This window comes from Danio rerio, chromosome 24, assembly GCF_052040795.2.
Source record: "Danio rerio strain M-AB ecotype USA chromosome 24, GRCz13ab, whole genome shotgun sequence".
Taxonomy (NCBI): Eukaryota; Metazoa; Chordata; class Actinopteri; order Cypriniformes; family Danionidae; genus Danio; species Danio rerio.
Window position 1 is genome coordinate 9,267,111 of NC_141044.1, and position 18,707 is coordinate 9,285,817.

An 18,707-nucleotide genomic window follows, 5' to 3' on the forward strand; every position below is an offset into this window, starting at 1 on the left:
ATGTACTTAAAGCATGTCTGAAATAAGAAGTAAACGTTTACAGTGTTACGTTTATCTATGTCCATAATCATATTTTAAGATTCTGAAAAACCAGATTAATTAATACCTTCTGAGTTTGTCGAGCCAGTGTCCTCTGATGGCCCCCAATAAGTGAGTATCAGAGAGAAATAAAGCCCGCAAAGGTGAATGCGAATCTTCAATCTCAAGGAGAGGCCATGAGCAACGCAGAATAACAAGATAATAAATCACATATTCACAAAACACAAATACACTAACAAAAGCGAAAATCAGTGTCACAGCTAATCTACTGCTCGATCCAAACACTAAAGTCATTACGCGCAAACGATCTTCACTGCGAAAGAACGATAAACGCAAGTAAACATGTTAGAAGTGAGTAAAAAGAATTGTACTCAACTACCTAGTCAAACAGCCACATCGTTCAACATAAATACTAGTGATGACTGAATTTGGAGCAGCCTCTTCTTCTTGTTGTTTTACTGGCGGTTCGCAGTCTCAAATAGATCATCACTGCCATCTACAGCGAGTAATGAATCGCAGACCATCAAGCATAGGCATAATGCAATGTATTTCCTTTATATGAAATATGTGCAATTTTAGTACAAACATACACATCTCACAACATAAATTGTAAAAAATAAAATAAATTAACAGTATACAATCAAAGGAAATCTAGGGGTAAAAATAAACAAATAAATAAATGTCATTTATAATAATGTAAACATTTAATTAGCCAAATTATAATACATTATTCATTCATTGAATTTCTTTTCGTCTTAGTCTCTTTTTTTTTTATCCAGCACATTTTTACGCAGTGGATGCCCTTCCAGTCGCAACCCATCTTTGGGAAACACCCACACACACTCATTCACACTCATACACTATAAACTTACCCAATTCACCTGTGCCGCATGTCTTTGGTCTGTAGTGGAAACCAAAGCACCTGGAGGAAAACCCACGCGAATGCAGGGAAAACATGCAAACTCCACAGAGAAATGCCAAACTGACCCAGCCAAGGCTCGAACCAGCCACCTTCTTGCTGTGAGGCGACAGCACTACCTACTGCGCCACTGCATCACCCTAAAACATGATAATTTATCCTCTTTTTTTTTAGCTTTTCTGTTTCTAATGTTATATAGCAAAAAACCATACTATAACCTCTTTTATAATATGTTTACAGAATATAATTAATGTATTACATGTATATTATATCTAAAATCTTAAAATAATATAAGAGCCCAGTGTTTTCTTTGTGGATTGAATGAATTCATTGACATAGGCAATCCCTGATAGCATTCGAATGTGGGGTGGGGGGGTGGGGGTGGGTGGGTAGGGGGCATAGATTTGGCACTTATGTTTTTTTTTTTTTTGTAACTTGCAATTTTTTTGTTTAGGGTATATATTTTCACATCCTCATTCCAATGTCTTTAAAAGAATACCTGCGTACTATTATAATGTCTTACTGACATTATATAATGGATTGAATAAATTGGTCTTAAATGACAATAATATTGTTTATTGCAATACATTTTAGTTCAGTATATCACACAACCAATTTAGATATTGCGACAGGGCTATAGAGTCACTGATTACTTCATTTCTCTTACTTAAGTAACTTTTAATGCTATTACTTTTATCTGAGTAATTATATGTAATTTTACTTTCATCCATTCATTCATTTTCTTTTAGCTTAGTCTCTGATTTATCACAGTTCGCCACAGCGGAATGAACCTCCAACTATTCCAGCATATGTTTTATGCAGCGGATGCCCTTTCAGCCACAACCCAGTAATGAGAGTAATTTTACTGGTACTTGAGAAAAGTTTTTGGCTAGTTTATTGACCTCTGGTTGCCTGTTTACAGTTAATTTTAAGATAAAACACATTATGATTCATATTTGAGATGCAGTGATTAGAGACAATCTTCTCATATAAAGGTTTATTCAATCGTCTACATCAGTGGTTCTCAAACTTTTTTCATCACGTACCACCTTAAAAAAAATTGTCTCTCCAAGTACCACCAAAATGAGCAGCATTGAAATACAGTAGTGTAGTAGGCCCAGTAAAGCAGCTACAACTCTGCACAGTTAAAAAACCTGGCAGATTACCTCCGAAATATAGCCTATATTTAATATATGGCATATTATATACATCATTTTTAATAAATTTTGAATTATATGTAGCATGTACATGACATATTTCATTCCTCCGTGTACCACTAGAAGGAAGCCCGCATACCACTAGTGGTACACGTACCACAGTTTGAGAACCACTGGTCTACATGATCACTCTCTCTCTCTCCTCCCTCAGTGAACATGCTTACATCATAATTGGAATCAGGAGAACCTGGTTATTGAAATAGTACACTGAATGGTTTGTGTCAGGGATTTTTCCAGTCTATGGGCAAAACTAAAATGGTGGATGGTTTATCTCCAAGTCTTGTTTAGTCTCTCATTTTATAAGAAATATATTTAATATAAATATGTATTAACACATATATAGTGATATATTCATATAATCTTTGAAGCCTGAAATAAGGTAAGTGTTTTGCAAACTGAATTTATTTTACTGTGGATAGAATACTACTGTGGCAAAGTTGGTATCACGTTAATAACTACACACTATGAATCATTTATTAAGCATTATCAAATAGTGAATTCATTATCTGTTAAGCATTAACTCTACATTAATACATGTTAGTAAGCAGTTTCTTAATACAGCAACAAATGCTGTATTCTTGACCTAAAAGCACATGTAAAATGTGCTTAATGTTTGTATGTGAATAATTTAATTTTCATTACTAAAAGTATGTTTAGTATTTTTTATTAAGTATGTTTTATTATGATCATCCAGAATGTGTAAGTAAATGATTAATAAACTTTAAAATTATCAGTCATATAGTCATAGTTTCTTTGTATGTTATTAAGTTCTTTATTAACTCAACTTTATGACCTAATCTAAAGTGAGAACTATGCTTAAATCCCTTATAAATGATGGTTCAAGGCTGTTATATTCTAAACAGGAAAAAAATAAATAAATGACTTTATTCATTTTAAGATACACAAATGAAACTGTATCAAATAAAAATAAATCTTTGCAATCTTATCTAAATATAAAACTACTGTACAGTTTAAACAGCTAAATCATATTGTATTGTTAAATTATTATATTGTTGTTGTTTTATTCTATTTATGCTGTATTTTGACTCTCCTGTTATTCGGCAATGTTTAAACTTTACAGTAACTTTATATTTTAGACAAAAATGCAAAGATTTATTGTTTATTTGATACTGAGCCTTTAATTGTCATTTTTAAAGGATTTACAAAGCTTAACTAGTCCTCACTTTAGATTAAAACTGGATGAAGTTGAGTTAATAAAGCATTTATTAACAAACAAAATAGCTATTAATATATACAGTTAACTTCAGAATTATTAGCCCCCCTTTGATTTTCTTTTCCTTTTTTTTATTTTCCCAAATGATGTTTAATAGAGCAAGGAATTTTTCACAGTATGTCTGATTATATTTCTTCTTCTAGAGAAAGTCTTATTTGTTTTATTTTATCTAGAATAAAAGCAGTTATTAATTTTTTAAACACCATTTTAAGAACAAAATTATTAGCCTCTTTAAGCTTTTTTTGTCGATAGTCTACAGAACAAACCATCTTTATACAATAACTTGCCTAATTACCCTAACCTGCCTAGTAATATTATTAACCTAGTTAAGCCTTTAAATGTCACTTTAAGCTGTATAGAAGTGTCTTGAAAAAATATATTTTTTAGTCAAATATTATTTACTGTCATCATGACAAAGATCAAATAAATCAGTTTATAAATGAGTTATTAAAACTATTATGTTTAGAAATGTGCTGAAAAAATGTTCTCTCTGTTAAATGGAAAATGGGAAAAAAATAAACACTAATAATTCAGTGGGGCTAATAATTCTGACTTCAACTGTACCTGACTAATAAAATAAATAAATGCTAATTAGAATAGTTTATTAATCATTTACTTACATTCGGAATAATATTAAAAATAAACACCAACTATTCTTAAATAGCTGCTTTGTAAATAATGCATTACTTATTTTAGATATGAAAAGTCAGTCATTAACAAACTATAAAAAATACAATCAGTGAGCACATTGTGTGCTTGTGAGTCAAGAATACAGCAGTTTTAGCTGTATTAATAAACTGCCTACTAATGTCTATTAATGTGGAGTTATGAATTCAAATAACAAATAATGAACTCACTACTTGCTAATGCTTAATAAATGATGCATAGTGTATAAATGTGTTAACTTCAATTCTAATTATATTTCTACTGCATGATCTTACTGTAACATCATAAGACATAGACTTGAAGAAGCATGAGTAAAGTACATTTTTGCAGAGATTCAATTATAGTAGTGTGTATAGGAACAAATAATTTGGTTGTTTTAGAACACACTGATCTAATTATTTTTTATTTTTGTCTCTATCAGGAAATTTATGTCTCTCCTCCAGATGCTGTGTTCTACTCATGAGGCAATCTATCTGTCCTCCTATTACACATTAATGTAGAATGTTAGGTGCGAGAAAAGAAGGCATTGTTTTTAGGATGATTTTAGGTGGGAATTTGTGATAAGATGCATATTAGACACACAAGTATCTCTTACTAATTTTTGCTTCACTTGTATATATTCTTTAGGATCTGTTATGCTGTTTTTTCTCATGGATGTAACAGCAGAATTTGGGACCACCCCAAATATTAAACAGATTGCCATTGAACGGTGCCATCGATATGTAACCCTGGTTAATCCCAACCCCAAGTAAGATTTAAAATATTTTGCACACAAATATCCGTGAATTTTTACCTACTTAAAATCTCTGAACAGGATTGGACAATAGATCGTTATTTTATTTTATGTATTTGGTCTTTAGTTTAAATTCATAAATATTTGTGGTATTAGCCTGAAGAAACTTCAGATCTGCACTTACAGTTGAAACTGTTTTTTTTTTTTTTTAGGATTATCAAATTCGTTTCTGTTATGCTTAATAGCAGAATATCGAGAGATGTTTTTGAGAAATTGTAATAACTTTTCTTGAAAGTCAAGTTTTCGTACAATAAGATTATTATGCTACTGAAAAAGCTCAAATGATGATGTCAAGGTTTTGGAAGTTTCTGATTGGCTAATTGACAACATTTGACTTAATGTGAGGCACAACTGTAAAATAGTATTGAAGTATAGTATTGACACTGCTTCCTTGTGTGACAACATGGGAAAATCAACAAGCCAGAATCAACAAAAAAGGCAGATTACAATTTGCTAAATAACACTGTGAAAAAGAATAATTTTTGGAAACATGTCCTGTGGTCTGATGGAACTAAGGCCCCGTTTACACTAATGCGTTTTTGTTTTAAAATGTATAAGTTTTGCTACAGATGGGCCATCCGTCCACACTACGCTGGAGTTCTCAAGCGCCGAAAACAGAACGTTTCGAAAATGCTGGAGAGGCCGTTTACATTATAAAACGCTGCTGCTCCGTCTCAGTGTGGATGGGGGAAAATGGGGACATCTGAAAATGGAGGCAGGGCTGCAGACATTCGTCTATCTGATTGGGGCTTATGCTCAATATTAAGTAGCTTACACACACAGTTCAGTCTCGCATCCTCTCCTTGTAAGTTCGGACTTTGCAAGTTTGATATGAAAACAGACTCTCGAGGACATGTTGGGTAAATCTTCAAAGGGAACAGTGTACTTTATAACTTCATTCACATCACCCTGGATACGTTGTTTAACTTTCTCAACACTAAAATGAAACCACGATTTAAGAAACTGCCTATTTTTATTTTGATATTAACAACTTAACAGACAGCAGAAATGCTGAGGCGTCATGCTGCATCTTCACTGTATGCATGTTTATAATAAAACAGAGCCTATAACATCACTGCCTCCTTTCATTTTCATTGAAAATACGAAACGTATCCGTTGCTTTGCTGAATGTCAGTTTTAATAATCAATAATAGCCATTATGAAAGTTTAACGCACAATAAGTTTATACATTATAGGAAATAAAGGCAAGCGATCAGTCAATATACAGAATGTACGTGGTTCCATTAATTATTAACTTATCTTTGCGCTCAGCCAAAACATGTTACCTGAGAAAAAGTAATAGATTCAAAAGACCAAAGTCGGGGAACATGTCGTTAAGACAACAAGATAAATTGAATATCACGTTTAGCAAATATAGTGAGATTAGATCCAGCAGGAGATGCTTAATGAGCAGTCCGACCAGCACAGTTCTCATCTGGGTAGAAATGCTGCAGCGCATGCCAGAGTGTGTGTGGTCATGAGATGTGCGTTTCAGTTTGGTGTGGACGGAGAAGTTCAGAAATGCTAGGTGATACGCTAGTGTGGACGCGGATCGTTTTCATTCTAAAACGCTGTATTAAAACTAAAACGCACTAGTGTAAACGGGGCCTAAGATTGAACTGTTTGGCCGTAATGACCAGTGTTACACTTGGAGGACAAAAAGAAAAGCTTACAAGCCTAGGAACACCATCCCAGCTGTGAAGTATGGGGGCTTCAGCTTCATGTTATGAGGCTGTTTTGTTGCGGGAGGGACTGATCCACTTCACAGCATATGGCATCGTGAAGAAAAAACATTATGTAGAAATACTGAGGCAACATTTTAAGACATCAGCCAGGATATTAAAACTTGGCCACAAATGGGTCTTCCAAACGGACCATGACCCTAAGCATACTGCCAAACTAGGTCAAATGTGCTTTAAGGACAACAGAGTGAATGTTTTGAAGTGGCCATCACAAAGCCCTGATCTCAATCCTCAAAATTTTAGTTGAAAAAGTTTTTGCGAGCAAGACAGCCTACAAATCTGACTCAGTTACCAAAGAAATGTATGTAAACTTTTGACTGTATAAAAAAAAGAAATAAAAAATTCTCAAAAAAAAAATTCTCTCATTATTCTGGCATTTAGCAAATGTAAATCATTTAGGTAATCCTAACGGACCTAAAACAGTAAACATTTAGTATAATTTACCATCAGACTTTTTTTTTTTAAATGGTTATGTTCCTTTGTTTAGACTGTATGTAAATTTCTGGTTTCAACTGTACATTACTGTCACTTTCATTACCTAATATTACATTGATTCCTTGAAAAATAGTAATAATTGGTTTTATTGTTGCTGCAATATTCATCCTAACAGGTATACTTGTGAGGCTGTATGGCAGGAGTTCGAAAAGGCTGTGTTTAGAAGATCACCCTGCAATGTTCAAGTTAAAGATTACAAAAAAATGTTCCAGGCCATCCCTCAGATTTTACCATGTGACAAGGTGATTTCATGCATGTTTTTTTCACAACGTCGACAAAAGTAGAGTAAAATTTTTTTTTTCCATATTCATTAACTTTTGCTATATGCAAACCCACTGCCACATGCTGTAATAGATCACATACCAAAGTTAGACTATTAAATTTTGAGAAATATCCATATAGTTGATGAGGTAATGTGATTCCCCTGTATTTAGACCTCCAATTTAAAGCAGTTTACAGTAAAATAAATACAAATATATATATATATATATATATTTTTTTTTTTTTGACTGTATATATATATATATATATATATATATATATATATATATATATATATATATATATATATATATATATATATATATATATATAATTATTTATTTATTTACTGTGGATAAGACATTATACAGGCAATCAGATCTCCCTCTCTCTCACTGTATATGTATATAATAACGAGCCATGGTAAACAATCCCTGTCTTCGTCTTGATGAACACAAAGCCAAGAAGAAGAGCAGAATCAACCCTATGCCCCCTTGTTGTCTACAATGCCATCTAAAGTGTGAGCGATTTCACTTTCTCGACAGAGCTCATGTGCACGTCTGTATTTGAAATGACGAAATTCTTGAGCTGATGATAACGTGCGCGTGATTTATGAAGCGCTTCTTACATCCGATCCTTTCAGAAACCGATAAACATGAGAGTGATAAAACAAGGAGAACAAGGAGAGACCCCAAAAAACAAAGGCGCAAATAATTTTTTTATCAACCTAAAGCATGAACAAACTGACATGTTTAACTATTATCATCTTCTTTTAGACTATTATCAACTTGGAATGGTGGAATTACGTTCTAACAAGAGGTTACATGTGCTGAAGATTAAAGATACAGTTAAAAGGTTACTGTGGGCTATATGTTGTGTGTTGTTTTTGAACCTAAATAAGGACTAAATGTAAGCTGTGTGTTGTTTTGCTGTAATTGGTAACTTATCAGAGACTATAAGGGTCTTTATGTGTTCATATATGTTGCATTTATATATTTATTTTATATAATCGCTGACATTACAGTAGGCTAATTCGCACATCATTGATGTGCAGTTATAATTAAATCATGTTCATAGAAAGGTTAGTAACGAACATTTATACACAAGTATTTATTACCAGTATTTATTTATCACAAGTAAGTATTTATTTTATTTAACAACACCCATTCTTAAAGGCTTACTTTTAGTAATTATTCGGGTAGCACTCATATTCTGAATGCCTTCAGCAGAATTTAAATGAGCCATTTGAATCTAGATTAATTTCAAGATTACAGTGAGATTAGTCTAGATTAAAAGATAATCTTTGCCCACCTATAATTTAAACCAAACTTAATGTGCGTGATCCAGACCCTATCAATTGAAACCATACAAATTTGATCAAATGAGTTTAGAATAGTTTTGTCTATAGTCATGAGACTGGTCTTTCAGACCTAATGGATATGACTTCCTATCCCCAATTGACATGACTTCCTGTCCACCATCTTGAATTAGTTTGAAAAATTGTTGTATGGAACTCTCCGTAGATCATTAATCCCAATTACCACCAAATTTGGCTCAGACCATGCTGCCAAAAAGTAATAGAATTTTCCAGTTGCTTTGTAGCTTGTTGCCGTGTGGCCGCCGGGCTGCTGACCCCGATAATTGCTGCTTGCAGCTACATTTCAAAATATTTCTTTATAATATATAATACTTTATAATAAAATAATACTTTTCCTGTTTTTTTATATGGTATTGATATTATTATGTTTAATTTAGGTTTTATATCAAAAACAACATTTTGATATTGTGACACTATTTGCAACAAATTAAATGATTACAAATTGTTTTTTGACTGGTGAATAAAAAAAAATGTGTGCTTGTTTGCTATGTTTGATTATTTTGATTCATTTTAAAGCTGCTCTTCTGGAGTAAGACAAGAGGCTTCTTGGAAAGGTATGCAGCAATCACAGAGCCCTTCTGGACATTAGAAGACACACTGGTGGGATTTGTGTTCAATGATCTGATCTGGTGTCGACAGCTGGCAGAAGATAGAGGTACAACACAATGATTTCGGTTTTAGAAAAATATAAAGCACTTGCAATAAAAGACAGAAAATAGATGGTGCTTTTTTTCTAAAACACAATTAATGCTGCTTTTTTATTCCTAACAGTTTTTTGTTTGTTTGTTTGTTTGTTTTCGTAAAAGGTTTTGACTATCAGTCATGTCCAAAATGGTCAGCCTGTTTGAACCATCCTGTGTACTCGCTATGGAAGCAAGCTTCTCAAAATGTAAGTCTTGTCTATTTAATGCACAAACACAGACACATACACATGCATCATTTATATATGGGACATAAATGTAACTTGTTAAAGAGCCCCTATTATGCATTATAAAAGGTCGTGTTTTGGTGCGGGTCTTCAGCAACAGACTAATATGCATGCAAGGTCAAAAAACTATTTTATTGTCATATAATATGGATTTATTTGTGCATAATTCAGTGTTCAGTAATTTTTTTTTTTCCAAACGCCTCCTTTGCATGATGCTAATCTTTGGTGATTGGTCTGATGACCCAGTCTGTTGTAATAGGCCAACTGCATTCAGCATGAGATGAGGACCACCATGTTTTAGACTCACTATGAAGAGCTATGAATAGCCCTATGAAGAGTTAACCAGAGAGAATCAGTACTAGCCGTGCATAGTGATTACAAGATACAAAACAAAATTAAATACATATATTGCAGAGCCACAGAAATGATTTATTAAATAAATAATTAAATAAATTACATGAATGTTGGGGGAATAAGAAAATGCTAAAATGAAGTTTGACTTTTTTTGATTTGCGCATTTATTTATTATTTATTTATTTATGCTTTTATTTATTATGAATATGCTCATTGTATACACACACACACACACACACACACACACACGTATATATATATATATATATATATATATATATATATATATATATATATATATATATATATATATATATATATATATATATATATAAACAGTTGAAGTCAGAATTATTAGCCCCCCTGACTTATTAGCGCCCCTGTTTATTTTTTAGGGAAGATTGTTTCAGCACATTTCTAAGCATAATAGTTTTAGAAACCTATTTCTAATAACTGATTTATTTCATCTTTGTCATGATGACAGTAAATAATATTTGACTAGATATTTTTCAATACACTTCTGTACAGCTTAAAGTGACATATAAAGGCTTAACTAGGTTAATAAGGTGAACTAGGCTGGTTAGGGTAATTAGGCAAGTTATTGTATAACGATGGTTTGTTCTGTAGACTAACGAAAAAATTAATTAGCTTAAAGGAGCTAATAATTTTGTCCCAAAATTATATTTTAAAAAATTAAAAACTGCTTTTACTCTATCCAAAATAAAACAAATAAGACTTTTTCCAGAAGAAAAAATATTATCAGACATACTGTGAAAATTTCCTTGCTCTGTTAAACATCATTTGGGAAATATTAAAAAAAGAGAAAAAAATCAAAAGGGGCTAATAATTCTGACTTCAACTGTATATATATATATATATATATATATATATATATATATATATATATATATATATATATATATATATATATATATATATATATATATATATATATATATATATATATATATATATACAATGAGAATTTAAATAAACATTTGCTTGGAAATGTCTTTACAGTTTGCCGTGGCAGCATGTGGAAATATTACAGTCTTGCTAAATGGATCAATTCATCATGCTTTCAACAAAAAAAGGTGTGTATGCTTATTTTGCATGCTATAATAGTAGATCATGAGCATGGTTTTGACTTAATAAATGAAAATTAATTTCACAGTTTAAAATCTGTAAAAATCTGTGTGTCAGAATATGTTATGTGGTTGATTCTGAAAGCATGTTAAATGAAAACTCTGGCTGTGTTCGAAATGCCATATTATCATATTACACTTACTGTTTCTGTAGTATCCATGCTGTGCATGGTATGCACATTTTTATGCATGGAATATCTAGAAGTCCTACTATATTTTCCAGAATCTGCTAAATATAACCTAAATCAGAACACAAGCTGCATTTGAATTACATACTACCATGCAATTAGTATTATATTGGTAGTGCATTGGAAAGTTGTGCTGGATCTCAACAAACATCTTTTAAGTTTAAAAAAAAAAAAAAAAAGTGAGGTCTTCGAAGCTCTCAAGTTAAAGCAGTTTATTTATAAAGCAGAAATGGTTGATCGAGCTCTCTCCCTTCCAAAGTTCGAAACCCACAGTTTATATGCAGTTTCTTATCAACAGTTATCATGAGATATGATTTCACATCATTTCTCGGCTTCAGGATCAATGCGAAAACTTGTCTGTAACTGGGGTCTTAAAGGAATCAGTCGCATGCTCTTTACTCCTCCATGAACGCCATAGCAGCTGCTCAGGATACGGCCTGGTCCAGGATTATGAAATAATAAAAACAGACTAACATAAGCGCAGATGCCAATTAAAATTTTATGTATTTATTTATTTTTGAAAGCAACCTCACTGTTACAGCAATTTCACATGAATCTCTAATTTTCCAGTTTCCAGTAGTGGGGCTTTGCAGGCAGGTTTGTTGAAATATCTTAGAGATAATCTTCTGTATTATCTTATCTCTGTGTGGAGGATTGGCTGCTGTAAAACTCCTTTTGCAAACAAAAATCACACTGTATTATTACAATTAATGGCAAAGTAAAATGTAAAATGTTATTTTCTAATGATACACTACACCAGGGGTCACCAAACTTGCTCCTGGAGGGCCGGTGTCCTGCAGATTTTCGCTCCAACCCTAATCAAACACACCTGAACAAGCTAATCAAAGTCTTACTAGGTATACTTGAAACATCCAGGCAGGTGTGTTCAGGCAAGTTGGAGCTAAACCTTGCAGGGACACCGACCCTCCTGGGCAGAGATTGGTGACCCCTGCACTACACCAAAGAATAGAAATTACAGACTTTTACAAATAATTACAGCTGGTGAAAAAACTAACTTTCTAAAATTTTGGCCTTTACTACCTCATGAAACAATACTACAGTAATTTATAGAAAATACTTGTATTTTTGAACCATACTATAGTGAATTACTCTGTTAACAGAATTAATCTGGTGAATCTTTTGTTGCTATGGTAAAACAATTCACCACAGTTTACTGTAGTAAAATGAAAGTAGTATTTATTAATTTATCAATTCACATCCCACTGCCTCCTCAATTCTTTTTACAGGACATGTGAATATTTGATTAAAGGTATTTTAATGTATAAAGAAGAGCAGTTACAGAAATCAGGTAAGACAAAAACAGAATCCAAAAATAAAATGAGCGCGTGAACAAAGGGGTGAGAATGTGAAAAATCCAAAAATGTGGTAAAAATCAGACCAGGGCTTTTCTTTTTCTGGACGTCTTTTGTAAACCCTTGGTTGTGTTTACGAAAGTAAGCTGGCGGGGCTATCTTTAAAATTGGTTGGGTTAAGGGAAGGAGGAGTGTGGGTCAGTCGATTGGCTTGTCGCCCAGTCAATCATTTAGTCATTCAACCAGTCAACAGCAGCCTCTGGTGTGTTCACGAGAACAGCGTGGGTGTGAACGGTACTTGCGAGAGACACTTAAGATGTGAAAAAGTGCACACATACGGCCTCTCATGGATTCGCGAAAAACAAAAACTGCAAAAATACGTTCCTCCCCGGACGTGTTTCGCGGTCTCCAGAAACGTCCAGGAGACTACGTTTACAGAATGAGCTTGAGATAACCTAATCTTGATTAGATTTATGCACTCCCAGATACAAACAGCCAGTCTCCACACTGGAATACACGCAAGGATCTAATTGGCATGACGCAGCTTAAAAAATGTTATCAAACCGGAAAAACAAATTAGCTCGAAACAATGCAACAACAACCAGTTTTCACTTTTTTTTTTGTGAAATATATGTGTCCTAATAGTGTTTTCAGCAGCGTGGGACACATACATGACTGTCAACAGTTCAAAAAATCTGTCTTGGTGTTTTGTGACCCTTTAAACTTATCTGAGTATGTCACATAACCTGCTTTCTGGAATACCCCTAGACATTGAAGTATTTAGAACATTGTTTGGATTTTACCTCAAACAATGTGTGGTTAAAAATTGGGCGACAAGTAGGGTATGTACTAACATACAACATCTGATTTACTTGTTTATTACCTGCATACATGTTTATTCCTCAGCATGTTTGGCAGTGTAGAACTGGACAATCTAAATCCAAGGATGGTAACCCATGTTCACATTAAAGTCGTGTACAACCTGGAGGGACCCTTTATGTAAGAAAGAGTACATTTCTTTTTAACAGTCTAAAGTACTCACGAAGTAGTTAATGTACCAAACATTTTTTTCCCCCCTTTACAACATTAATTTTATTTGAAATTTGTCTAAATTTAATGAAGACCTTTTTTTAAATGTTTCATATTTTATCTGGCAATGTTTAACAACACTGTACATTGTGTAAATATGATTCAGTTGTATTTTTATATGACACACATCTGATATTCTTCTTTTTGTCTGTCTAGGGAATCGTGCACGCAGGGATCAATTATGGGACTTATAGAAGTTTTAAAACAACGAGGGTTTCACTGGACCTGCACAGACAGTGACTTTAATGTTTGAATTACTTTTTCAAAGTATTTGAATTGTTAAGACAAGCAGCTGTAACAGCAATAACCACATGAAAATGTTTAATTGTAATCATGGAGAAAGAACTAGCAAGTTGGCAGAGGCTTGATGTTATGTTTAAACTGGCTGAAGGTTCCAAAGTCAGGCTCAAATACTATAAAGTTTATGTAGTATTTTAGCATCTAGGTGAATAATCTTATCATTTCCCCCCTAGGTATTATTAGTTTTATTGGATTCACATGCGTCACATTCAGCTGTATATTTTTTGAATGGGTCTGTCTTTTAGTTCTTTGTGTGATGTTTACTCATTCTGAATTAAAATCCAGCAAACCAGAAGAAATAACTGGGCCCAGTTATTTCAGGAGTGAATAATGTTCCAAAATTGGCCCGAGTAAATCTGACTGAACTAAATCTGACTTGTGTAGTGATCAGCGGTAAAGTCAGGAACTTGTGGAAATTAATTTTCAATAAACAAATGCTCCAGTGTCACGAGATGGAGAATCACAAAACACAAAAATCCAGGTGCAGCTGTTAGCGTTACTATTGGATGTGCCCTCAGACTGTCATGTCATGTGTTACCTGCTTCCCATATTTGGACATATGCAAATAAATGTATTCCGGTTCAGCAGAAAACCGAGGAGAGACGTGAGTTATTTTACCTCCGTGTAATTAAGATTATATACCGGTTACCATACACGAAAATGGCTGCGCCAACAGCAGCAAATTATTGAAAAAAACAAAGGAGTTTCCTAATCTTGCAAAGGAACTTCAAGCAAGATACAAAAATCTAGAAATGAGTCCAGACAAAAGAACTGACAAAAATAATCCAAAAATTAGCAAATACAAAAACAGGGTAGGAATGCTAACAAAAACAATCAAGAATCCAAAAATCTGTAAATACTAAACTGGGTATAAATGCTAAAAAAAAACAAACAAGAATCCAAGAATAAGCCAATAAAAAACTAGATAACCAAACAAACATTCCAAACATAAGGGGCAAACAAAATCCTAAGGCAACTAAAACACAAGACATAAGGGTTTATAAAGACAGGGCTGAATTAACAAACAAGAGACAGCAGTAACAGAATACAATCAGAAGTGCAAAGGATTATAGGAAATGAAGTTAAACTACAAAACAAGCTAATACCCTCAAGTGTCCAAAAGAGGGCACTGCAACACGTGACATGCAGAGCATACTCTTCTTTAAAAGTCCAATATTTCTTTACTGCAGGAGGTACTTTTGTGACATGTTTGGGCCATCCAGATTTGATTACTGACATCAGTATTTGTAGTGCTTCGTCCCCTGCAGTAGCTTCCTTGACTTCTCTTTATTTCTCTTCTGAAATAGGCAGACATTCTGTCAGCTGATGCAGCTCTAGGTCTTTATCTAACACTTCTGTCTCTTCATCTAGATAGGCTCTGCTCAGTGTATCTGATATTTTCAGTTCCTTCCCAGGTTTGTTGTACACCTGTAGATCATATGGCTGGAGCTTCAACCACATCCTCTGCTGGCAAGTTTTCTGTAGAGGCTTTTTGAAGACTTTCTCTAATGACTTGTTGTCTGACTGCACCTTTATTGTCTTTCAATATAGGTACTGGCTGAATTTTTCACAACTATATACGATGGCTAACAGCTCTTTTTCTATCTGAGCTTACCTTTTCTGGCAGTCAGTTAAAGCTCTTGAACCATATGCCAGAGGATGTCCTTCTTGGAGGATGACTGCTCCCTGACCCTCTGAACTAGCATCAACAGAAAGAGTCACTTTCTTGTTGACGTCATAATATTTGAGAACTGGTGTGTCGCTCAGCTGTGCCTTTAGTTTCTTAAAACTCCCTTGCTGTTACTTATCCCGGTGCCACTACCCATCTCAGTTTCCAGAAGTTTGCTCAATGGCGCACTGGTCTCAGAGAGATTCGGAACAAATGTTTCGAGGTATCGAACCATTCCAAGAAACCTCAATAAAGAAGATTTGTCTTGTGGCTTGGGAATTTTCACAATGGTTTTAATCTTCTCCTGGTCTGGCTTCAAACCTTCTCCAGTTAGTACATGACCATTGTACGTTACTTCCTCCATCTGAATTAGTACTTTTCCTGAATCAGTTTCAGATTAATACTCACTGTTTCAAGAAGACTTCGCATTCTCACATCATGTTGTTTCACATTTTCTCCCCACACGAGTATATCATCCATGACATTCACCACTACATCCAGATCCTGAAGTCTTTAAACAATGCACTTCTGGAAGACTTCTGGAGCTGAAGATAGTCCAAAAGGTAACCTCTTGAAACGGAATCTTCCAGAAGGTGTATTGAACGTGCAAAGCTTTAAACTTTCTTTATCTATTTGTATTTGCCAAAACCCATGGTTTGCATCTAGTACTGAGATATTTATTTATTTATTTTTGGCATCTCGCTCACTACTTCTTCAGTTGTCTTGAGTGGAAAATGCTCTCTTCTATGGCTTTATTCAAGTCCTTTGGGTCATATCAGATGCAAATTTTGTTGGGCTTTACAGCAGTCACCATACTATTTACCCATTCTGTGGGTTCTGTCTGTTTCTCAATGACTCCCAAGAATTTCCATTCTCATTAGTTCTGACTTTATTTTTTCTTTTAATGCTATTGGCACTTTTCTGGGAGGATGGATCACAGGAGCCACACTTGGATCAATCTGGATGTGATGCACACCTGGTTTACACCCTAAACCATTAAACACATCGTCAAAGACTGCATTGTAGATTCTCTGAACAGGTTGTAAATCCATGCATGCAGATTTCCCCAGAATGGCAGGTAAGTCCTTCTCTCTATACCTTAAACTCAATCTCTGCTTCTTTGTCTTTAAACTGGCAGGTGTTTGATGGTATCTTTTTGCTCCATCTTGTGGCCAGAATATGCAAGCAACGTGCAGTTAGACTTGCTCAGTGATGGAGTTTCACCTACAATCACTTGAAAGTCTTTGTACGAGATGACATTGCCCTCTGCCCTTGTGTCCAATCTAAATGACAGTGCTTTTTTATGAACTGTTAACATTTCAGTCTATTTTTCAGCTACTTTGTTAATTTGCAGCTCTTGTCTGTTATCAGCCTGTCATCAGCTATCTTCAAGAGCACCCACAAACAGGTCTGTGTGATCCTCTTGTTCAATCTCATTCACTTTCTTCACAACAAACCCTTGGATTGGAGCTGTGGCGTGACACGGCGTGACGATGCCCAATGCAGCGTGGCTGTTCAGACACTGACACAAGGGGTCATGGTCTTTTAATGACAGCAGTAAATAACTGAAAAACTATTTAAACTGTACAATCGTTTGTAAATTATAAATTAACTTTAATTTTATATCTTTTTTTTATTTACAAACTGTGCAGCTTTTGTCACTGCAATGTCTTTTTGGGCTTCTGGAAGAACATTTCCTGAGCCTCTTGGTATGGAAAATCAGAAATGTCTGGCCCATTTATTAAGACATTTATCTAACATGTCTCTTATAAAAATTTTGATGTGAACATGTCATGGCCAGAAGCAGATTTACAGAAAATAATTCATCCATTCATTTTTCTTCAGCTTAGTGCCTTATTTATCAGGGGTCACCAAAGCAGAATGAACCGCCACAAAAAAAATGACAAACAATGCAGTTTGGAAACAATGCAAATGTTTCAATGATGATCACGGTATGATTTTGTGGAAAACACGCAGAGCTTTCGGGAGATGTCATTACTAGACAGTAGATCGCACCACAGCATAGGATGTGCGCGACGTATCTGAAGAGGGGGGAGGGATGCGGGACGTGTTTGAGGACGGGGCGGGAGATGTGCGATTTCCGGGAGATTATCATTCATTTGCTGGCATCCGGGTAGTCTCTATGCATTTGCGGGAGACTCCCGGAACTTTCGAGAGACTTGGGATGTCTGCATCTGTACATATTTTAGCTGCAGTGACGCAAGCGCAGAACAGAAATGACATGCTGTTGTGTTTACAAGATATTACATACAGCTATTTAACTTGTATATTAAAAAAAGTTGTGATCTGGCGCTAAATAGATAATAGGGTATATGCCGAGCAGTGCAGTTCCCATGCTGATACAGTTCCGGTGACCTGTTATTGTGAACTTTTTACCATTTTATACGGTTTCTTATACAGCATCGATGTTGTAATGTCATTAAAATACATTCTGTTAAATAAACTTTAGGATTTATTTAGTTGCTCAAGCGTAAAACGAGACAAAAAGCTGTTTACTCACACGCGCCCGTCAGAATCGGCAGGCTAACGCAGAAGCTCCATTGAATATTATGGGGTAAAATAAATGCTCATATTATAAAGATACGGCGGGGGAAATGTAATTTAATGCAGTGCTTATTGTACAATCTGAGACCCACTTTAAATCGGATATCACTCAGTTAGTGGAGATCGCTGATTTTTTAAAAAAACAGACCTTAAACGCACCGGATTTTGCATTGGCATTCAATTCGCCGGAAGCGCTTAACCCAGGTTACTGGCAAATTAAAAGTCCTATTAGCATGCTTCGGCATATACCACATACAAGTAATGTGACTTCAAGGGGGGCGGATACAGCCGTTGGGAGGGCGGGGCCACCCCCCTTAAATAATGGTAGGGGAAACACCCTGTGTTTCACACTTTGTGACACACTTTGCATGTTTGACCATACACTGGAAACTTCTTTGGCAAGCGGCTGTAC

At 34.6% G+C, this 18,707-nt stretch overlaps 2 protein-coding genes across 14 annotated transcripts in view; one reads left to right on the forward strand and one right to left on the reverse strand.

Annotated features, from left to right (window-relative positions):
• mppe1 (metallophosphoesterase 1) overlaps positions 1-459 on the reverse strand; it is a 22,586-nt gene extending 22,127 nt beyond the window's left edge. The window contains exons 1-2 of one of the 3 annotated variants that reach the window (XM_087308630.1): positions 419-459; positions 107-201 (exon numbers count right to left, since the gene is read on the reverse strand). Coding sequence is in view for 1 of the 3 variants with exons in the window: in NM_001017701.1 (NP_001017701.1) it covers positions 107-333 (227 nt within the window). In the remaining 2 variants the exon portion in view is untranslated. 3 annotated transcript variants of the gene reach the window in all.
• The window catches only part of LOC101886891 (ADP-ribosyl cyclase/cyclic ADP-ribose hydrolase 1), a 15,430-nt gene extending 777 nt beyond the window's left edge, over positions 1-14,653 (forward strand). For 4 of the 11 annotated variants that reach the window (XM_087309202.1, XM_087309205.1, XM_087309204.1 and 1 more), the window contains exons 2-8: positions 4,703-4,823; positions 7,221-7,347; positions 9,261-9,399; positions 9,551-9,633; positions 11,047-11,120; positions 13,579-13,671; positions 13,918-14,653. In XM_087309202.1, coding sequence (XP_087165328.1) covers positions 4,711-4,823; positions 7,221-7,347; positions 9,261-9,399; positions 9,551-9,633; positions 11,047-11,120; positions 13,579-13,671; positions 13,918-14,014 — 726 coding nt within the window. In that variant the 5' untranslated portion in view covers positions 4,703-4,710 and the 3' untranslated portion in view covers positions 14,015-14,653. Of the gene's footprint in view, positions 1-2,368; positions 2,555-4,496; positions 4,623-4,702; positions 4,824-7,220; positions 7,348-9,260; positions 9,400-9,550; positions 9,634-11,046; positions 11,121-13,578; positions 13,672-13,917 lie in introns of those variants that run through there. The other 7 variants (XM_087309195.1, XM_087309196.1, XM_087309198.1 and 4 more) reach the window with 4 other exon arrangements.
• Positions 14,654-18,707: the final 4,054 nt, after the last annotated feature.